A 21,791-nucleotide genomic window follows, 5' to 3' on the forward strand; every position below is an offset into this window, starting at 1 on the left:
ATTTTATCACTTTACTAAAAATACAGTGAACTCCTTAAGCCAGATGGATTAAAGGGTTTTCTCATTTTATGTCTCTAGAAAAAAGGTTCAAGTACATCTGATCTCCTATAAGTTATTTTTCTGTTCCTTCTCCTCTGCAAGAGGGGATCCTTGTGGACCATACATGATATTAAAACCAACATTTTTAGGGTACATCCCCCTTTAAAAAAAAAAAAAAAATGGAATTTATGGATTAAAAAATTGTTGTTTTCAAGTTTGAATTTTCACTAGGTAAGCTTTTAGTACCCTGACCAGTCGCAGAAACCTTTAACTCGTACCATGTTCCTGCTTGAGAGAATCAATGGCCTGCTCCCTGATGTACACTTACGACCTGGAGAAAGAGAGAGTGCCTCTGAGAAAAGAGGACTTATAGCTGTAATCCATCCTTCACAGGGGTTCACCTTCAGGCAACGCAGGGCTGGAAAACTGGTTCGTGGCCCTGGACCAGGATTTAACCAATGGGAGGTAGCAAAGCTTTTAAAGCCCAAGGGGAGTCGTGCGCCAAAAATAGCAGTCAACCCCAAAAAGGTTTGTTCCAGAACAGAAAAGGGATTTTATTAGAAATCCAAAGATTAAAGTCCAGAAAAACAGTAGAAGATATCAGAAGACAAGTCCACAAGGCACAAAATAAACCAGAGACGATACAGCTTCTTGGACAGTTCTCCACAGATTCAGCCTAATTACTCATTCTCCTCTCGGGCAACTTGACCCATCAGAAGACGTCTCCAGCAATCCCCCTCAGGATGTCAGCTTTCCTCAAGCCCCAAAAGGCACATTGGGAGATTTTCTCTTTTTTTCCTTTCCAACCACTGGCGGCAGACTTCTCTACCCCAAGGAATGATGCCTCGGTTGTAGGGAACAGTTCCCTCCAGGTGTAACGTGCAACGTGCCGTAGAGATCTGACAGCGCGCTCTAGCAGATCAACAGTGCTGCAAGGACAATCGACCTACGGGGGCTCACAAGACTTCTTATTCTGATCACGCTTTCTCAAAAAAAAAATCCCCAAGTGCCGTGAAAGCGCCATATACACACCACCAATCCCTCCCGTCACTCGCTACCCTACTCAACGCTTCCTGGACCCTCCCATTGCTGGAATATTCTCAGTTAAACATGGCTTGCTCTTCAGCAATAGTAAGACCTAAGCTGCCTTTAAATAGCTAAAATTGATTTGTTGGTGTGATAAAAAGACCTCCTTGTATGTGAAAAAAAAAATTAGATTGAAATTCTTGTGTTACTGGCTTTATTTTTATTTTGGATTTTTTTGGGGGGGCAACTGACTTACAACAGGTTTCCAGTGTGCGTTCTTTTGATTTTGCAGGACAGGGCGGAGCCACGGGATCTATTGCCGGATTCCTGTATGGATTACTTTACGGCCTAAACGGCGTCCCTAAGGGCTTGTACCAGGACCTTGAGCACAGGAAGAGGCTGGAGTACCTGGGCGAAGCACTTTACAAAGTATCCAAAGAGGACAAGTAAAAGGCGATTCCTCTGGTGTTTTTTGTTTTTCCATCTCTGAGTCCATGCGAAGTAGTTTGAATAATTCACTAATTTTAATCGATTTAATTCAAGTAGTCGTAGCTCAGCGAAAGCAATTTTGAATCCGATGTGCAGAACCGTGCTCCCTCCTGGTTAACGAAGTCATGCGGGTGTGCCCCGGACCTGATGGCGTTTGCGCTTGCTATCACAAATGCCTGATCTTTTTACCACAATAATTAAGGGAATTAGTGGCTATTCTCCCACCCCACCCCCTCCCCAACAAGCACACACCTCTGAACAAAACTCCAGTTTAGCAGGGACACTGAGCCAATCCGAGGTTTATCAACAGCCACGTGCAAGCACTCGGGGGGGGGGGGGGTGTAGGGTCCTGCACTGTTGATTCTGAAAGCGAGATGACAGGTCTCAGAATGTTGAGGAACAGTCGCTTGAAAACCAGGCCTGGCTCAACATGTCCCCCGATGGATTGGAGTTAGTTGTGAAGCCCCCCTGGGAGATATCTGTAAGCTGTAGGCCCCAACTTAGCATATCCCTAAATAGTTTTAAGTCCGTGCTTCCCAAACCTGTCTAGTTTACCCCCATAATAACCAATCAGATTTTCAGGCTATCCGCAACGAAATATGCACGACATCGGTTTGCAAACCCCCCAGGTTTTATGAAGTACGCCGACTGATGTCGTACGTATTCAGCGTGGTTGTCTCGAAAACCCGACAGGCTTTGGCGTCCCCAGGGGCAGATCTGTAGTTGCCCGACTCTAGGGGTTGCCAGCCGGCCCCATTTTTTTCTTTTAGGACACCTTGATCCAGTTCTGGTTTTACTCCTTGTCCATCCTGCTTATTAAGGAAATCAGAACAACAGTTTCAAGCCTACAATGGGATCTCACCCAAGGACCCGTTCTGAGAGAAATGAAGGGAGCGGGCAAGCCTAATTCTCTTCCAATCTTCAGCCTTAACCACTGCCCAGCTATCCCTTCTTAACAGTCACATTTTGATAACCCTAATTACTGAAACATAAACTATTAATAATGAAAGTCTATGCCATTGAGAGAAATACAAAGTTAAAAAAAAAATAGAGTAAACCCCCTAGAGTGTTGATTTTTAGGTAATTCCATTTAAACCTCTTTTGGGCAAACTATTTTCTTTGTTTTTTAAATAATTTTGACCCTTCCCCTCCCCAGAAATATAATTGCTCCCTTGGCGCCACAAATCATATTTTCAGGAGGCGGGGGTGAGGTGGGGAGATTTGAAGATGTTTTAGATCTTGCCTGCTCAGTCAATCCAGTAGTAACCCTACAACGATCCATGTCTGAAACCCTAATCTCTTTCCCCCCCCACCACCCCCCCTTTGAGAATGCCCCGATGCATGTACATTGCCACGCATGAAGCTTACGATGTGCCACGATGAACTGCACGAACACGTGCAAGATGAAGCCTAATGCCATTGCATGTAACCTTTCTAAGCCAAGAGGGTTGGTTGCTTATTTCCGCCCCGCCCACCAATCAGATTAGATCTTTCCAACAAACCTTGCTATCACTGGCTGAAATGCTGTAAATAAAACCAAGCTTACCCCCTTCCAGGGCATTCCTTTATTCTTTCGATTTGGGGGTCATTCCATCAGTATCGGAACCGCTTGCTAACATCCGTGGAACACCTCGTCTCAAGTCGTATTCTCAGAAAACTGTCCTTCAAAGAAGCAGAAACAGAACTCTGGTTTTCTCCAAAAAAGACTGAAGAAACCCAACTTTTGCAAGCAAACCATATGCTGCCTGGGTTTTAACATCCATTAATATCCAATGGCTACTGCAGTATTATCTTGCTTGAAGAAAACCAGTAGTCCTGTTGTGCGAAGACAGACAGACATTGACTCGTGATTAAGTTTCTTTAATCTTCTTCTTGGTACAGATATATAGCATTCATGTATTACTGCAGACCACTTAAAACATTCAGTGTATTTTGCTAAATGCAGCAGCTTGGCTTTATAATAGCTTTTCACTGGTATAGCCTGAACCTAAATTCTGCCATCCACTTAAACTTTGCCTCATTTATAAATGGCATTAATTCTCTATGGGGTGCCAGGGAAGGAGGAAACATTTTCAGTAGTGCTCCTAACTACAAAGTTATATTTGTACATATATGCAAGGTTTCCTCCTAAATTGTGTTTGAATATTAGGTTGTCATAGGGTTAAATGAACGTGTAATATTACCCGTTTTAAAACAATGGTATAAGTTGCATGCATTATCAACATGCTGGTTATATTTATATACTGTTTGAAAAATTAGTTATATGCATAGATGCATAACATGCTTCTGAATTGCTCTCAGCACGCCTGTTTGTTAATGCAGTCAAATTTTGTGCATGATGTGAACTTATTGTGCACGCGGTTTTAAATGGCTGAAAATTCACTTGAGCACGTTCAGCCAGTCTACATGAGTAGCTCCTTTATTTCATGCATGAAGGTCCTAAATAAGCTTTTCCAGAATTCACCCCTAAGAACATAATTCCAATTACTGATATAAACCATATTTATACTGTAATGCATATGCCCTATGGTGAATTCCATATATCCCAATACTGAAATATATACCGTATTTTTCGCTCCATAAGACGCACTTTTTTTCCCCCAAAGGTGGGGGGAAAATGTATGTGCGTCTTATGGAGCGAATATAAAAAAAAAACCAAACAAAAATCTAACAAACACCCCCCCCCCGACTCCCCCAAGACCTGCCGACTTAATTTCCTACAAACCCCCCCCCAAGACCTGACAAATTAATTTCCTGCAACCCCCCACCCTCCTGACCCCCCCAAGACCTGCCAAACGTCCCTGGTGGTCCAGCGGGGGTCCGGGAATGATCTCCTGGGCGTGGGCCATCGGCTGCCAGTAAACAAAATGGCGCCGACGGCCCTATGCCCTCACTATGTCACTGAGACCGACCGCTGCTATTGGTCGGTCTCAGTGACATAGTGAGGGCATAGGGCCGTCAGCTGCCAGTAAACAAAATGGCGCCGACGGCCCTATGCCCTCACTATGTCACTGAGACCGACCAATAGCAGCGGTCGGTCTCAGTGACATAGTGAGGGCATAGGGCCGTCGGCGCCATTTTGTTTACTGGCAGCCGACGGCTCACGCCCAGGAGATCGTTCCCGGACCGCTCCTGGACCCCCGCTGGACCACCAGGGACGTTTGGCAGGTCTTGGGGGGGGTCAGGAGGGTGGGGGGGGTGCAGGAAATTAATTCGGCAGGTCTTGGGGGGGTCAGGAGGGTGGGGGGTTGCAGGAAATTAATTCGGCAGGTCTTGGGGGGGTCAGGGGGGTGGAGGTTGTTAATTTAAAGGGTTGGGATGGGGGGGTTTGGGGGTTCCCACAGAAAGAAAAATATTCTGATCTGGGGAGTGGACCGAAATGGCCCTCCCCAGACCCGAAAACAAAATGGGGAGAAAAAAAAAACCTATGCACTCCCCTAATTTGCTCCATAAGACGCCCAGACGCAGAACCGGTTTAGCACAATTTTTTTTTTTTTTAAATTTTCCCCCTCTGAATCCTAGGTGCGTCTTATGGTCAGGTGCGTCTTATGGAGCGAAAAATACGGTACTGCATTCTCTATACTGAAAAGCATAGGCTTCATATGGAAATGGATATCTACCCTATAGAAAAGCATGTCGACTTTACTGAACTACATGTCCCGTTTATTGACTACCTATATTATATACTGAAGTATGTTAACTCCATACAGAAAAGTTTCACAGCATATGCTGACGTATGCATTTTATATATTCCACTAAAACATATGAAGGGCCAGAATTAAGAACTTTGCAGATGCAGCAAACACAAAATATGCACAGAAAAACCGAGAGTAATTGTGGGAGCAACGATGTTTTATGTTTGAGTGAAATTTAAGCTGCGCACAGAAATAAATGCTGTGCTCCAATTCGGTTAGCGAGGGCGCAGGCTTTAGTTTTTACCATCTGTAGGGAATAATGGTGCCAGGCGCCGATAGGCCCCAGCGGGCATTGCACATCTGCCTTCAACTCGTCAAACAGAGGCAAAAATCCCCATCTAGATGTGAATGAAAGCATAATGTGGACCAGTTCTGATTCACTTGGGAGGCCCAAAGAAACAAGAGAGAACTTCTGGACAAAATAAAAAAAAAAACCAGCGATGGATCACACAGAGATCTGGACCCGGGGCTTCCAGCGTTGTTAAGATTGGGGAATGTTGGTGGAGTAGATAAACAGTGGGCCAAGCTAAAAGCAGCCTTTGTAAGGACAAGAAACCTTCACGTCAGGAAAGTAAATAGAAATAAGATGTGTTTGGTTTTGAAAGGACATGGTTGAAAAGCTAAAGAACAAGAAGAATATCCTTCAAGAGTTACACGAGAGGAGGAGAAGGAAGAAAATCTGGAAGGGCTGGGGGGGGGGAAGATAGTCAGGACAGCAAAGGGGAAAATACCTGTGAAAGGAAGAGGTGCAGAAGGAGGTGACAAGGTGGAGGATGGGAAAAAAAACCAAAACCCCCAGAAATACAGAATAAATACTTTTTTTGTTCAGTGTTCACCAAAGAAGGGGCTGGTGAAGGACGACTGGTAGATTCTACTCTTACAAAAAAGAGCGGTTCACAAGGAATTAACCAAACTGAAAGGTATAAAGAGCAACGGGGTCAGATGGAGGGATGCGCAGGCCCAATAATTTCGTTTTGGTTCATTTTGTGTTTTGCAGGTTTCTTCAGTTTGTTTTCCACACCAAAAGAAAGCATTAAAATCCCACCCCCCCTCTCAAAAAAATCAAACTGAAATGAGTCTCCCCAAGGCCTTCCACTCCTCTCCCAGCCCTTAACCAAAGACTCAGTGCCGGGGTTGAGGCTTGCTCAGGCCCCTCTGACATCCTTCCCACCCCCATAGATCTATGCTTGGTGCCTGGGCCTATCCGGCTGGGCCTCATCAAGCCCAGTTAGAGCTTCCCTGAGCCCCTCTGCTAGCTTCAGAAATATGTGTCCGGGGACGAGGATCTCCCCAGCTCCCCACTTACCGATTTCTGATGGGGGGGGGGGGGGGGGGGTCCTTCAGGAAGGGGGCAGGAGTGAGGCCTGTTCACTCCTGCCCCCAGAAATCCTTTTAAAAGTGGCGTCAACCGCCTAGAATATGGCACCGAAGTGTCTCAGGTGGGCCTGGCGCCATTAAGTTTGCCCCAGCGCACATTTCAGGGGCTATTGACGGAACTTGGGGAGGCCCCGGCTTGGGCTCTGTGAGGCTCAGCCACTTAGGATGGGCCCCAAGCCTAGATTTTCAGGGCAGGAGGGGAAGGGTTGGAGCAGCCCAGACAGGCCTTGGGCTGGAATTGTCCCGATCTCTGCAAGGGAATTAAAACAAAATTTATTCAAAACTTTTGGGTATTTTCATTCCATTCAAAACAAACCATTTTTCCCATTCGTTGATGACAAATGCACATTCCTGTCGGATGGGAAACATCTTAGGATTTTAAGGGAGCTCAGAGATGTTCTGGTAAGTCCACAGACAGATCTGTTCAGTTATTTAATACTGGAAATGGACAGATGGAGGAAGCTGGTAAGTTCAGGTTGGTTAGTCTGACCTCAGTGGGGAAGGTAAAGTAATGGCGCCACTTATAAAGGAGAGCATAGTGAGATGTCTTAAATCCAGCAGGTCACAGGATCCACGATTTTATCAGAAGGCAATCACATCAAGTAAATCTGATCAGTTTCTTTGACTGGGTAACCAAAAAATCTGGGACAGGCATTGGATGTTTTATGTTTTGATTTCGGCGAAACCTCTGACACTGTCCCATATCAGAGGCTCATAAATAAACGTAAGTAGCCTTGAGGTGAGCCTACAGATAGCTGACTAGGTTAGGACCAGGCTGAGTGATAAATTATCAGAGGGTAATAGTACAAGGAGTTCACTTCAAAGAAGGGGGGGGCGGTTATCAGTAGAGTATCTCAGGGATCAGTTCTGGTGGCCATCCTTGTTCAATATCTTCATAAGTGGTATTGCAAAGGGGGGTTGAGTAAGAAATAAATAATTTTCTTTTTGTAGATGATACTAAAATCTGCAAAAGGGTGGAGACACCTGATGCAGTAAACAAAATGAGAAGGTGACATGATCTGAGAGAGCTTAAAAATGTGGGTGGTCAAGAGCTCGGCAGCTAAGGTTGCATGTGAAAAGCAGAATCATGCTTTTGGGGGTTCAGAAAACCAAGGGATGGGGGTGAGATACTAATGTACAACAAACAGGAAAGGGATATTGAGATGATCGTATTCAATGATCATTGGGCTACATAAATTGTGCCAGAGACAGAAGATATTGTTGTCTAGGGAGAGGCACTCCCAGTTTAAAAAAAAAAAAAGAAAGCAATGCTTCTTTGTAAATCATTGGTGAGAGCTCATCTGGAGTACTGTGTCCATTTCCAGAGGCTGTACCCCTTTAAAAGGATATAGACAGAACAGAGGAAATGGCACAGAGTCTGCATGAAAACCGCCACCAAATGAGAATTTACGTGGAGTGATAAAATGAAATCATTCAAGTATCAAAATATAAATAATGCACTAGTTGCAAGCTTTTTTTTCACCAGAAAGGAAGTTCTCGAGTAAGAAGTCATAATATGAGACTCTCAAAGCAGGTCGACTCAGGAGTACATTAGTAAATAAATATTGCTTTAACAGGAAGGGCAGTGGATGCTAGGGATGTGCATTCGTTTGAAACAAATGAGTAGAATGCAGCAAATGATATGAGACCGTTTTTTGTTTCGTTTGTGGACCCTTGAAATATATGGAAGACGCCCACGAAACAAGCAAACAAAAATTTTGGTTTCAAAGGTTTGTTTTCCCATTCGGGTCTGTGGCCTGTTGAAGAGCGCTGCAGCGAGACCAGTAAGTATATCGACCAAGAAATTCCCGAGTGAGGTAGCAGCCAGGACAGAGCCGAGGCAGGAGAAGAGGGCAAATAGCTAGGACAGAGGAACAAGCAAGGAGAAACTGCCCTGTTCCTGATGACGTACCTTGGGGGAGGGGGGGGGGGGATCTTGCTACCATTCATCCTTGCTACCCTACCCCAGACTCTACCCATTAGGAGGATCAAATTCAGAAGCATTTAGTGCAGCTGCACTACTGAATGTACCTTCGGGGTTAGCCAGATAGGTTTATCCGGCCGACTTTCCTCTGGACAGTGGGGACCTCTGGGGATCTTGCTGGTGCCATACCCCTTGTTGAGCCACCTTGAGGTTCTTTGTGCCACACAGACTTCTCGCTGTACCTCAGGCTCTACGCCTCGAGGATTGTGCTGCCGCTCTGCCTTGCTGCTCTACCTCTTATGATGCGCACGGGGGGCGTCTGGCTCCCACTCTGCCTTGCTGCTGTATCCCAGAGTCTACACCTCGTGGGGGGGGGGGGGGGGGGTTCTTGACGTTGCGCACGGTTGCTCTGCACCTCTCGCGGTGCTTTGGGGTATTCGTGCCATTCTTTGTACCAATTTGTCTCTTTATCGGTGCCTGGGGCTTTTTTGTTTTTTCCCCCTACACCTTTGCTGCTTTGCTCCCCCTTCGTGTGATGCCTTAGGATGTCGTGCCACTTTGCCCCTTTCATGCGGCCTTTGGAGGTTCATGCTACTGTAATCTGTGCCCTCTTTGGAAGCCTTGGGTTGTCCTTGACGCTCTTGCTGCGGCCTTGGGGAACTCCTGCCCCTGCTGGCACCCTTTTGCCCCTTTACAGTGCATTAGGCAGTTCATGCCACTTTGCCACAGTCCTTGGTGCCTTGAAGGTCTCTTCTCCCTTCTGATGTTCTCTACCCATAAGTTTCATTAGAATGGATTAGGAAATCCTGATTTTTGAAGCTCAAATCAGATTGCATTGCTTCCCCCACTGACTTTAATGGGAAATGAACGAAACAAATAAAATTTTCGTTTTCATTTGAAAAACCTATAAAACGAATGGAGTTGACCTGCGAAATTAATGAACCAAAAAAAAAAAACCCAAACTCCTTTTGCCTTGCACATCCCTAGTGGATGCATGCAACAGCTTCTAGTGGAGGCAGAATCATGAGTGGGAATCGAGAAAGCATAGGATTCACATAGAGGCTGCTTAATTGTGAAGAAGTGAAGGAAAATACAGAAGCCAAGTAGAGATTATGGTTTTGCAAAAGAAAGGAAATTGAGCAGACTAGATATCATTTTCTGTTTTCATGAAATAGAGCTGATAAGGATAATGCGAAGTTCAGCTTATAGCCAAAATGGCTGAGGGACAAAAGACGTCTCACTGATGATACTTTTCAGTATGTTATGTATATTAATTTTTTAGTATGGGATATTATCTCAGTAAAAAGGTCCATGTGTTTCAGTATGTAGAACCTGATTTTCAGTATATGGGTTATGTGAATTTCAGCACATAATGTACATGTTTCTGTAACCTCAATTATGTCCTTAATGGCACCTTATAAATCTCATTTCATGTGCACTATAGTTGAAATCGGATGAAAAACCCTTCACTTTTATGAAGAAATGTTTAGAAGTTTCAGAGGTAATAAAATTATGCTATTGGACAGGGTAAGGCCAGAGCCTCAACATACTGCACTTAAACACCTGCCAATATGATGGTTAAAAAAAAAACCCAAACCAACCATATATCTTATTGCATCACAACGTATACATCATTATTTTAACTTTTTACATTTGTGAAACAAGTAGGTACGAATAGCTTTAATATTCTGTGGTTCTGGAATACTTCTGAAAGTGCTTAAGCTGTTTCTGCGGCTTCTTTATAGCTCCATAATTTCAGAAATGACGTTTGGTTTCTGCTGTAATCGAGAATAAGGAGACGAGGGGTGGACGATCTCTTCTGGGCTGTCCCTTTTATCATCTTTGTGAGCAACCTACCCTAAACCTGAATCACTGGCCTCCCCTTCATTGTTCTTGCCATATTTCCCCATCCTAATACTAGCATTCAAGTCATCTCTCGGCCTTTCTCCTGAAAGCTAACCTTTCTCCTGCTCCTTCAACATTCAGTCATCCCCCCCTACTGCTTCCTCTCCAGTGTTTCCAATGTCCATTCTTTCGTTTTTTGTCTTTGCCTCTAAAACCCTAACGAGATTTGGACTTCTCTCTTGCTGAGTGCTGAAGCAACCTCTTCCCTGGTCTTTTCTTCAGTCTCTGCATGCGACTGATAAATTTAATAATATTTTATTTCCTTTCCCCCTCTATTAAGACACTCATTCCCGACTGCCTCCATTTGCTCCCTGGTGTCTTCTCTTTTTAACTTTCAAGGCTGTCTTCCTCAGCTGTCGCTGTTCCCCCCCCCCCCCCCCCCACTTCTAATTTATAATCCATTTGGTTTATGCATCCTTCAGCTTGTTGATGTATTATACCCAGATCACCCCCAATTACTGTCCCACTAATTCTAGAATTACATTCCCACCATAAGGTACTAGGGTAGCTCTTCCCTCCACTCCAACCTCAGGAGCTGTTTTTCCCTGCCTTGCATGTGCCTTACTTTCCCTGACTTCTCTGGTTACGCCCGCCTCTGGATGGTCTTGACGTTTTAGCCTCCAATGTGTCGTGTCCCTTCACTGCCAACGCATTTAAGCGACACGAACTCCACCATTCTTTGCTCGTCCTACACCGTAAACCTTTTTTTGAGTCAGGAATCTTTTCGTTTATTGTGCAGGTTTACTGTTTTAATTCCTTGCATCTACAGCTCTGCTCTGTTTTGGGAGAGTACTTCGTCACTGACAGTAGTACCATTGGAATCATATGTAACTATAATATGTTATTGCCTGTTAAGCTAGGAAAAGCATTGACGATAGGGGGGATATTATATTATTGCTCCTACAGACCTTGGCCCAATTCCTAGAGTTGTCTGAACGGATGAATGCAACCGAAATGTTTTGGTTTTCAGACTGCATAAGGAAGTGACACTTTAGTCATTTGGGCCAGTTCCAAGAGGAAGAGAAAGCAAACTATCAAGACCTTGACGAACCAAGGTCACTACGTAGTAACAGATTCTGGAGCTTCAGACAAGGAACAAAAGAAATACCAGATTTAATATTTGGTACACTAGTGTTCAAGTCATGAAACCCGCTTTATAACCATGGGTTTTCCTTTCTATTTATCGGAGCCAAGGGGCCTTAAAAAAACAGGGTTTGGGGTGAGTTCAGAGGGGGATGTTACAGTAAATGTAATTGTGCTAATATGATATAATATGTTCTCTGCTGGCCCTTTCCCCTTTGAGAGTAGGAAGTGACTTTCGGCTGAGTGATAGGGTATTAATAATCATTATCATTATTATAGTTTAGTTTGTATTATTTTCTATTATGTTTATGAAGTGTATTTATTAAATATATCTTTATGAAATTTATTTTTATGAATTGTATTTTTTTTTAATTGGTGAAAGCTTCTTAGGGTGATCCTTCAAGATTGATCAGGCAGGGTAATAGAACATGGAACAATTGCAGCTATTAATGCTCCGTTCTTTGATAGAAATATTTGTTTTGTATGACTTGGTCCTTTAAGAGGTAACCACCTATTTTGCCTAAGGGAAGCTTCGTCCCTGGTTGTATTGAACAAGGCCCCGAGCAGTTATTTATTTATTTTTATCTTTTGTACACCTCCTTGAGCAATCTGTAATGGCCGAGATGACTATATAGAAATGTTTTAAATACATTAATGGACCCTCTCTTTAGTCAGCCCTCTTGAAGCGGCAAGAAGAGGGGAGGAGAGAACCCGGACTAGAACGATGTGTGTCCAGAATCTGACCCCGCTGACCTTTCTGAGTTAGTCTGAAAATTATGAATTTGTGGAAGCAGCAAAGAAAGGGGAAGCCTGAGAGAGTCCTGGATTGTAGGGAACAATGTTCATAAAGCCGCATACCCACATTTTTAGCGAATGCTTAGAGAGGCTACCCAGATGATACTACTTTTGAAATTCACTAAAGGTATGAGGGTGGAAAAGTGCCCACACGCTTTGCCTCTGATACTTCAGCAGATGGGGGTTAGGGAGGGGAATTTTTATGCATAATAGGCATGCATAAGCATGTAGGTTTCTCCCCAAATCAAGTTACTGTATGTCCACAGGAACACCTAGAAGAAATTATCCTATGTGGCTATACTAAGCAACTCTTGTGTGGGGCAATATTCCAGCAAGGGATCTAGCCGCCTCTCTCTCTGGTTAGGAAGCTAAATCCCCTCTTGAAAATGACCCTCATACAAACAAATATTTCTGTCGACGCACAAAGCAATAACAGCTGCAGTTATACACGCTTAGGGGTAGTTGAAAGAATTGCCTGCTGGCACCAAATATACTACTGAAATGTTTCTTAATAGGGGTGTGCTGCCATTTTTAAACAGGGAAATTATAACAATATTTATTTTGTTTGGTGTTTCTGCTCATCTGGAACACACACACAAAAAAAATCTAAATTATGTTTTTACTTCAGCATTTTAGCATGCGCTAAATTGTTTTAACACATGCTAAAACACAGATACGAAACAAAACAAAAAATCAACAAATAGTAAACAAAAAATGAAATCCAAAATGAAACGGCCCTGGCTAACACTGTCACATACCATATACAACTGCGATTCTCAACCGGTGTGTCGCCAAGCACTGGCAGGTGTGTCGCGGCTCCCGGTGTCCCACTGCCCCGCTTGTGCTTCCCTTCACCCCCTGGGGCGGACTGGCAGATGCGGTTGGTAGGGGAGTGCCGCCGCCACTGGAGGCCAGGCCGGTGGTGGCTGAAGAGCGGAGAGACCCTGCGTGCAGCTGCCTGGGGCCGAAGAGCGGAGAGATGCTGTGTGCCACCGTCTGAGGCCAGGCTGGCGGCGCTGAAGAGCGGAGTCCAGGCTTATTGGGCCAAACAATGAGAAGAGGCTCCACGTGAACTTGTGTGTGTGTGTGTGGCAGCTTTTTGTGTGTATCTGTGTGTGTGACAGCTTTGTGGGTGTGTGGTAGAAAAGGAGCAAGAGCGTTTGTGTGTGATTGAGAGCATGTGTGTGTGATTGAGAGACTGGTCAGAGGTGATGTGTTTCTATGAGCGAGAGAGACAGACTTGTCAGGAAGATGATTGGTGTGTGTGTGTGTGTGAGACAGGGTCAGGGAGGTGGTGTGTTGTGAGACAGACTGGTCAGGGAGGTGACGTGTTGTGAGACAGACTGGCCAGGGAGGTGACGTGTGTGTGGATGAGACAAACTGGTTAGAGAATTTACTGATCTGTGTGAGACAGAGACTGTGTCTGAGTGACTGGTTGTGGGCGCTGTGAGGAGAGAGCTTCAGCAGCCACTGCTGCTTCTGGTGATTGCTGTTGGCTTGGAAGGGAAAGGAGTATGTGAGTTGCTGGAGAGGGTAAGTAAAGGTGACTTTTTACGTTTATTTTTTTTGATTGACTGCCATTTTAATTATTGGGTATTATGTGATGTGTCTGCTGTTTTGAAATATTGTATTGATATTTGGACAATTTATAATAATTTTTTGTTTTTGTTGGATATTATTCTGTTCAGCAGCTGTTTTGTAACATTTATTAGTATAGTTTTACAATTATTTCTGTGTGGGGCTCTATAGCAGCTTGGCTTGTTCTGTTTTCTTAATAGGAGGTGTATTAGAGTTTAGGGCCTGGTTAAATATTTGTAGTGTTGCCTCTTCATAGGTAGGATTGTTACTGTTTGAGTGTGTTCCATAATACAGGTGTAACTTTGTGCGGGTTAGTTTGTGTGCATTATTGCAAATCCTGGGACTATGTTAGGTGCTATATTTCTCTTTCCATTTCTCCAGGTTCGCACTGCATGCAGAGTGACTTTTTTGGGTTTCCATTCCAGTTTCTGTCTCCATATTTATAATTTGTGGTTTTTCTGTACTTGGTGAAGGGTGTGTGACTGAGGTGAGGTATTTTACTAGCATGCAGGCATTTGTATCAATCTTATTTGTTGTGTTTTCTCAATAGGATATGCATTAGTGGTAAATTACTGCCTTTTCATAAGGAAGGCTATTGTGTGTGGTAGTAAAGGGAGTTTGTTTTGCTTTTACTGGGATGTCATGAGAACCAGAATATCTTTTTTTGTATGGCGATTTGTACAGGGTAATGCCCTAGATCTGCTCTGCACTCATTGCTGAGGGGTTGAGGGGATTCCTGTGGATGCAGAGTGCATGTTTACATTTAGCCCCATGACGGTCACATGTTCAGTGTGTCACGCATGTGAGAACCATCTGTGAGGTGTGTTCCGGCCGAAAAAAGGTTGAGAACCACTGATATACGGAATGGCTGGTTACTGGGGAATGAATTCTTTTCCTTGAGTAAGAATATGTACGTCGGATGATGTAGTAGACTCTCTCAAACACCGCAGCAGTTGTCCTTTGAGCGAGCTGTAAATCATTCGGGCCTGGGGGTAAATTTTCAAAAGCTTAGGAGTTCTTTTACACAGGTAAATATAGAGTGAGCCTGCCTAAGTCAGCCATATCCGGGTTTTTGGCTGCATAGAAGAGAGATGAAGCAGAGGTGTGCTTGCAAACTCCACGCCTGTATTTACTTTCCAAAAAAAAAAAAAGTATGCGTGATGTTGGCTGACTTACACCATCACTGTTAAATGTGGACGTGTACAAGCACACGTTGAGTCACAGAGAAACCCAAAATCCCTTGTAAAAAATAAATAAATAAAGATGAAAATTGGTGCTTTTCGTTACGGGCTCAAAAGCGCATTTAGGTGGTCTATGTACCCCTTCATGTACAGAATCATAAGGGGGCAGAAAACATTTTCTTCTCATCTCACTGAGCCCAAAAAATCTTTTTTATATAACATTTCTTCAGCTTACTAACGTTGTAGTTTTAGTGTAACCACAAAAAGTACAAAATATTTCATCAGTATAGCATAAATTAGTAGTTTAAATATAAATTATAATTTTACATGGGTTCATTCCTTTAGCTAATTTTATATTTTATTTAAAATATTTATAATCTGCTCTATGGGACCTATATACTAAAATGCATTAATAAATGTGCTTTAACACGTGATATTGACCCAATTTAATCCTTTCCCCTTCGGTTTGAATGTGGGATTTATTAAAGGGCATTAAGCCATGTTTGCAGTAATGCTGGTTCCTGGGGACCTGAAAGATGTGCACGTAGTGATGAGCACATTACTGGCCACGAGAAAGCGAATAAATGGGCAGCAGACCCCAAATGAAGAAGGAGCTAGCCCAGAGTATTCCAGCCCACGGGACATATGTCCAGTAGGAAGACCATTGCCCTATCTTTCGTACCCAACCAAAATAACAAAAAATATACCCCCATTGGCCTTCCGTTAAATGGTCTCCCGGGGAGTAGTAATGCCCAATTGCTCCTACCCTGCTAGCACCAAAATGTGAAAGTTCACCCAATGCCATCAGTAGGTCCTCCTCTGATATTGTTCATGCTTTGCCCATCATTTTCACTGCAAGCTGCTGCTGAGGAAAACAAGTTTAGAGAAAGACCAGGATAAAAGAGAGGATGTTAAAAAGAGAATCGTAGAAACCTCCTAAGTCATTAGCAACTGAATAGCCAACAATTAGAACCTAAACCAAGCCAAAAAGAAACGACCAGGGATAAGCAGTGGGTTTCTGCAACTCTACCTTAATGGTTAATGGGCTTTTTCTCCAGGAACTTGTCCAAACCTTTTTTGAACCCAGCTACGCTAACAGCTTTTACTACATCCTCCAGCAACAAATTCCAGAGCTTAATTATGCATTGAGTAAAAAAATATTTTCTCTTATTAGTTTTAAATGTATTACCCAGTAACGTCATTGTGTGTCCCTCCTGATCTTTGTACTTTTTGAAAGAGCAAACAACTGATTAACGTTTACTCATTCCATTCCACTCATCATTTTATAGTCCTCTATCATATCCCCCCTCAGCCGTCTTCTTCTATTTAGCCTTTCCTCATAGGGGAATTGTTCCATCCCCTTTATCATCTTGGTCCACCCTTCTTTGTACCTTTTCTAATTCTGCTATATCTTTCTTGAGATGTGGTGACCAGAACTGAACACAATACTCAAGATGAGGTCGCACCTTGGACTGATACAGAGGCGTTATGATATTCTCGGTTTTATTCTCCATTCCTTTCCTAAGCAAGTCTAGTATTTATAACATATTTCATTTGTTAATCTTTAATCAACCATAGTTCATTTTACAATATTTTATTTTCCAACACTTATTTTCAAGCAGTGTGACTCACTTTAATGTATATTTTCTGCTGTTACTGGAGTAATACAGGGGATGACATAAAACAGTGTCCAAAACTAAGCACAGTTATTCTTAGTTTTCTGAATCAATTTCCTGTTGTGGCAAAATAGGGATCTTTATGCTTGTTGAGATTCCTTAGTTTGCAATGAGACCTTTTTAGTCTTGATATTTGGCACCACTTAGCTGGATATATTGGGTCTGGGGCATTCCAGAGAGTAGCTACCTATCCAGCTAACTTACCTTTTCTAATTCTGCTATCTTTCTTGAGATGTGGTGACCAGAACTGCATACAATATTCAAGATGAGGTTGCACCATAGAGTGATACAGAGGCATTATGATATTCTCTGTTTTATTCTCCATTCCTTTCCTAATAATCTCTAGCATTCTACTTTGCTTTCTTGGCAGCTGCTGCACACTGAGCAGATTTCAATGTATTTTCAACGATAATTCCTAGATCCTTTTTCTGAGTGGTGACTCCTAATGTGGATGTTTGCATTGTGTAGCTATAATTTGGGTTACTCTTCCCTAAGTGCATCACTTTGCACTTTCCATAGTAAATTTAATTTTCCATTTGCATGTCCAGTCTCCCAGTTTTGCAAGGTCCTCCTGCAATTTCTCACAATCCTCTTATGATTTAACTACTTTGAATAATGTTGTGTCATCTGCAAATTTGATCACCTCAATTGTTGTTCTCATTTCCAGGTCATTTATAAACATTAAAAAGCATTCGTCCCAGAACAGATCCCTAGGGCACTCCACTATTCACCTTTTTCCATTGGGAAAATTTTCTATCTTTTAACCAGTTGGCACTCCACATTTGGATACTGCCCTCTATCCTATGACTTTTTAATTTCCTAAGAAGGCTCTCATGAGGGACTTTGTTAAATGCTTTCTGGAAATCCAGACACTATAACAACTTGCTCACCTTTAACCATATGTTTTTGTGCCCTCAAAAAAAGTAGCAAATTTGTGAGGCAAGACTTCCATTGGCTAAATCCATGTTGGCTTTGTCCCATTAAACTATGCTTATTTATATGTTCAGCAATTCTTTATGATAGTTTCTACCATTTTGCCTGGTACAGACGACAGACTCACTGATCTGTAGTTTCCTGGATCATCCCTTGATCCCTTTTTAAAAATTGGTATTGCATTGGCAACCCTCCAGTCTTCGGGTACCATAAATGATGTTATTGATAGTTTACAAATTTCCAATAGCAGGTCCGCAATTTCATTTCTCGGTTTTTTCAGCACTCTGGCGATTTTTACCAGCACAGAAGTCAGGTTCATTGGTCTGTAGTTTCCCAGATCACCTCTGGAGCAGTTTTTAAATATTGCGATTACATTGGCCACTGTCCAGGCACAATGGATGATTTTAATGATAGGTAATAGATCTTAAATTTCATTTTTGAGTTCTTTCAGAAAACCTGAGATGTATACCGTCTAGTCCGGGTGATTTGTTACTCTTCAGTTTGTCAATCCAGATTCACCATGATTTGCATCTGAATCATAACCCCTGAAAAACTCCAGAATGGGTATCTCCCCAACATCCTCCTCAGACACCGAAGCAAAGAATTAATTTAGTCTTTCCATGAAGGCCTTATCTCCTCTAAGTGCTCTTTTAGCTAAGCGATCATCTAATGGTCCTACTGACTCCCTCGCAGTCTTCCTGCTTCGGATATATTTTTTAAAGTTTTTTTATTATAAGTTATTGCCTCTGTGGCCAAATTCTCCCTTAACCTGTCTTATCAGTGTTTAACAGTTAACTTGCCAGTGCTTATGTTTCCTATTTCTTCTGTTGGATCCTCGTTCCAATTTTTGAATGAAGATCTTTTGGCTAAAATAGCTTCTTTCACCTCCCCTTTTAACCATGCTGGTAATTGTTTTGTCTTCCTTCCACCTTTCTTAAGGCGTGGAATACATAAGGACTGTGCTTAAGATGGTAGTTTTTAACACTTGCACACTTTTTACCTTTGTAGCTGCTCCTTTCAGTTTGTTTTCTATTTTTCACATTTTATCAAAGTTTCCCATTTGAAAGTTTAATGCTAGAGCTGTGGATTTACTTATTGACCCCCCCCCCCTCCAGTTATTAATTAAAATTTGATCATATTATGATCACTGTTGCCAAGCAGCCCCACCACCGTTATCTTTCTCACCAAATCCTGCGCTCCACTGTGAATTAGATCTAAAATAGTGCCTCTTGCGTCTTTTCTTGAACCAATGGCTCCGTAAAGCCGAAATTTATTCCATCCAGGAACTGTATCTCTCTAGCATGTCCCGATGATACATTTACCCAGTCAATAATGGGATAATTGAAATCTCCCATTATTACTGCACTGCCAAATTTGATTAACTTTCCTAATTTCTCTCAGCATTTCATCGTCCATCTCATCATTTTGACCAGGTGGAGTTGAGGGGAGCAAAAGCACCAGCAGCCGCGTTAGCATGCCAATGATCTTGGGGGAGATTTAACTACACTTCTTGAGGTCTAGTTAACTTTCCCAGGCTTATCGCATATCAGGAGGCTTAGTGAGCCCTTAATGAGCTGCTTTGCACGTGATACAGCTCATTAATCTTTGTCGTGTGTTTCATCAATACTTATTTAGCATTATTGGTAATGCTCACATGAGTGTTACACAATAATGCATGTGTTTTTAACTTGCACGAAGCACCAAATTTAGCATTCAGTGCCTTGCTAGAATACATGTATTTGACATAAATGTATTGAACAGTTCCATTCTTATAAGATATCGTTTTTCTTTTACATTTTGTCTTCTCGTCATCTGAAACTTTTATTTGAAGTGTTACTCTGAAACAACTTCCTGGTAATGGTTTTCTGGATGTTTTGCTTTGCTACATAGGTATTTCCTTAAGGGTGACTGAACTATAATTTTATGTTTCTTATACTTGCAGAATTCAGACATAGAAAAAAAAGCCCTGAAGGCCATTACAATTTCAATCTACCAGAGCAATCGAATACTAGATTTTAAATGATCATATGTATTTGTTTATACTTGTATAGCAGTGAAGAAAACGGAGATCGGTGTATATAAAATGCCCTGTATTGAAATTTCTTCACTGCTATACAGCTAACTGAATCTGCTTCCGATTTTTGTTTTCTGGGTCCATCTTTGTTTATACTTGTGCATTAAAAGTGTATTTTATATACATTTATACTACTATGTCACATCCGGCAACCAAGTGTATTTCACTGCCCAGAGATGATTAAACCTGGTGCAAAAAAAAGCCAGAAAAGCAGGCAGGCCTACCACCACCATCTCCCAGGCTTTGAGGTGAGAATTTAAGCCAAGGTCTTGCATATCTAAATGCAAAAGATACAAAATGGGAAAAACCCTTTAGATATCAGGCCCATTAACTTATGACTGCAAGCATAAGGTTGCTAATCTTGGCATTCTCATGAAATTCTACCATAGGTTGTACATTTTTTTCCCTCGGTAGATTCCCCTGCCATGCTGGGTCAGACCCATGGTCCATCAAGCCCAGCAGCCTTTCTCTGACAATCCAGGTATCCTGGAAGATTCGAAAAGGAAATTCTGTTCCATATTGCTTGCTTGCAGAAATACGAGATGGAAACACCCAAATCTATCTGGCTAATAATCATTAATGGGCCTGTTCTGCAAATCTTGTCCAAACCTTTTTTCAAATCAACTATACTACTAGCCTTGACCACATTTTCTGGTAGCAAGTTGCATACTTTAATCGTGTGTTGACAGAAGAAATTTGCTGTAAATTGTTAGTTGTATTTGTTGTTTTCATGGCATGTCCCCTGGTCCTAGTACCATTTTCTGCAGCTAGCTGTTTGTTTTGCAGGGCATCCACTCTTCCTATAACATGTGTTATAGGGATGCTCCTTTCCTGGATGTCACATGAACTATGTGATCCGGGAAACAATTAGGGTCTCCCCAAACACTGCAGATACAAATGGACTTATTAAACAGAGTCTTTTTCCCATTCTGTGCATAACTACTGCCTATAATTTCCATAGCATTACTAGGTGTACCCAGAGCTGTACAGATCTACGTAATTAGCAATACCTTATCTGTTGACCAACGCCCACAGTTTGTCGGGAGAGATCATCTGGGTAGGACTTCAACTGCTATAAATGGATCAGAGAGATATTTCCTAGCCGATAACCACTAACAAAACACTGTTATGCTTTGCACTGCACTAGTGAATGTTCAGTTGGTTTTTTTTTTCAGTATCTGCATGAACGCCTGCTGAATTTCCTCATAATCGATGTCAACGCTATTAGCCCTCTACCACATTTCTGAATCAGGAGCCTCCAGAACCTGAGTGCTCAGGTGGGCTGCATGTGCCAGGAATACCAGCAGCGAGGGGGAGAATGGCAGGGTGGGGGAGGGAAAAAAGTAATCAAGGTTTTTGTTAGGTCAAACTTTTATTTTGTTCTCAGGATGCACAGCACTTTCAGCTTTCTAAAAGTGATGGGCTAATTAATATTACACGTGATGCATTCCTTCAGCTATCTACCGAGTAAACACCAAAAGGCAGAACAGGTTTTCATAAAAATAATCTAACCTCATGTACCAAGAATAAGTAGGTAAGAAAATTATAGTAATGGTGAATCAAGAATGAGCGACTGAGCCTGAGATGGAAGTTTGTAGAAACAAATAGGGATCGGACTCCAATTCTCCTGTGAGTTTATAGAGAGTGGGTGCTTTTGCCCTGGTAATGGAGGGGGGGTGAGTCTTACCTCGAATATCCCACCACTGATATGTCAGGAGAAAGCACCTAGTCTGCCACGAATGGTTTTATTAAAACCAAATATGACCTTTGTTTATTACCACAAGCCAGTGGTCGCGCATAGTTCAGTCCCTTAGCAAACACTCAAAGTCAGGAATAGAACATTGTTATTATGCACTTGAGATGCGGTCATCCTAAAAAACAATAAATAAACCGCGTAATGCAAGCAACTGTGTAATGTTTCGCCAGGCTGACTTTGCAGGCCTAACCTTTCCACAAAGAGAGCTCACGGACAAGGGGCCCGTCATCCCATTGGATGAAGACTTTCCTTGGCCTAAG

The 21,791-nt window shown here is 42.5% G+C and overlaps 1 protein-coding gene across 7 annotated transcripts in view; it reads left to right on the forward strand.

Annotated features, from left to right (window-relative positions):
• ADPRHL1 (ADP-ribosylhydrolase like 1) overlaps nt 1–21,791 on the forward strand; it is an 81,711-nt gene that overhangs the window by 54,189 nt on the left and 5,731 nt on the right. For 4 of the 7 annotated variants that reach the window (XM_029604653.1, XM_029604652.1, XM_029604654.1 and 1 more), the window contains one exon: nt 1,358–1,511. The exons of 1 other annotated variant lie outside the window; for it this stretch is intronic. In XM_029604653.1, the coding sequence (XP_029460513.1) occupies nt 1,358–1,511 (154 nt within the window). Of the gene's footprint in view, nt 1–1,357; nt 4,215–20,950; nt 21,053–21,791 lie in introns of those variants that run through there. 2 more of the 7 variants (XR_003857155.1, XM_029604656.1) reach the window with 2 other exon arrangements.

This window comes from Rhinatrema bivittatum, chromosome 5, assembly GCF_901001135.1.
Source record: "Rhinatrema bivittatum chromosome 5, aRhiBiv1.1, whole genome shotgun sequence".
NCBI classification, from domain to species: Eukaryota; Metazoa; Chordata; class Amphibia; order Gymnophiona; family Rhinatrematidae; genus Rhinatrema; species Rhinatrema bivittatum.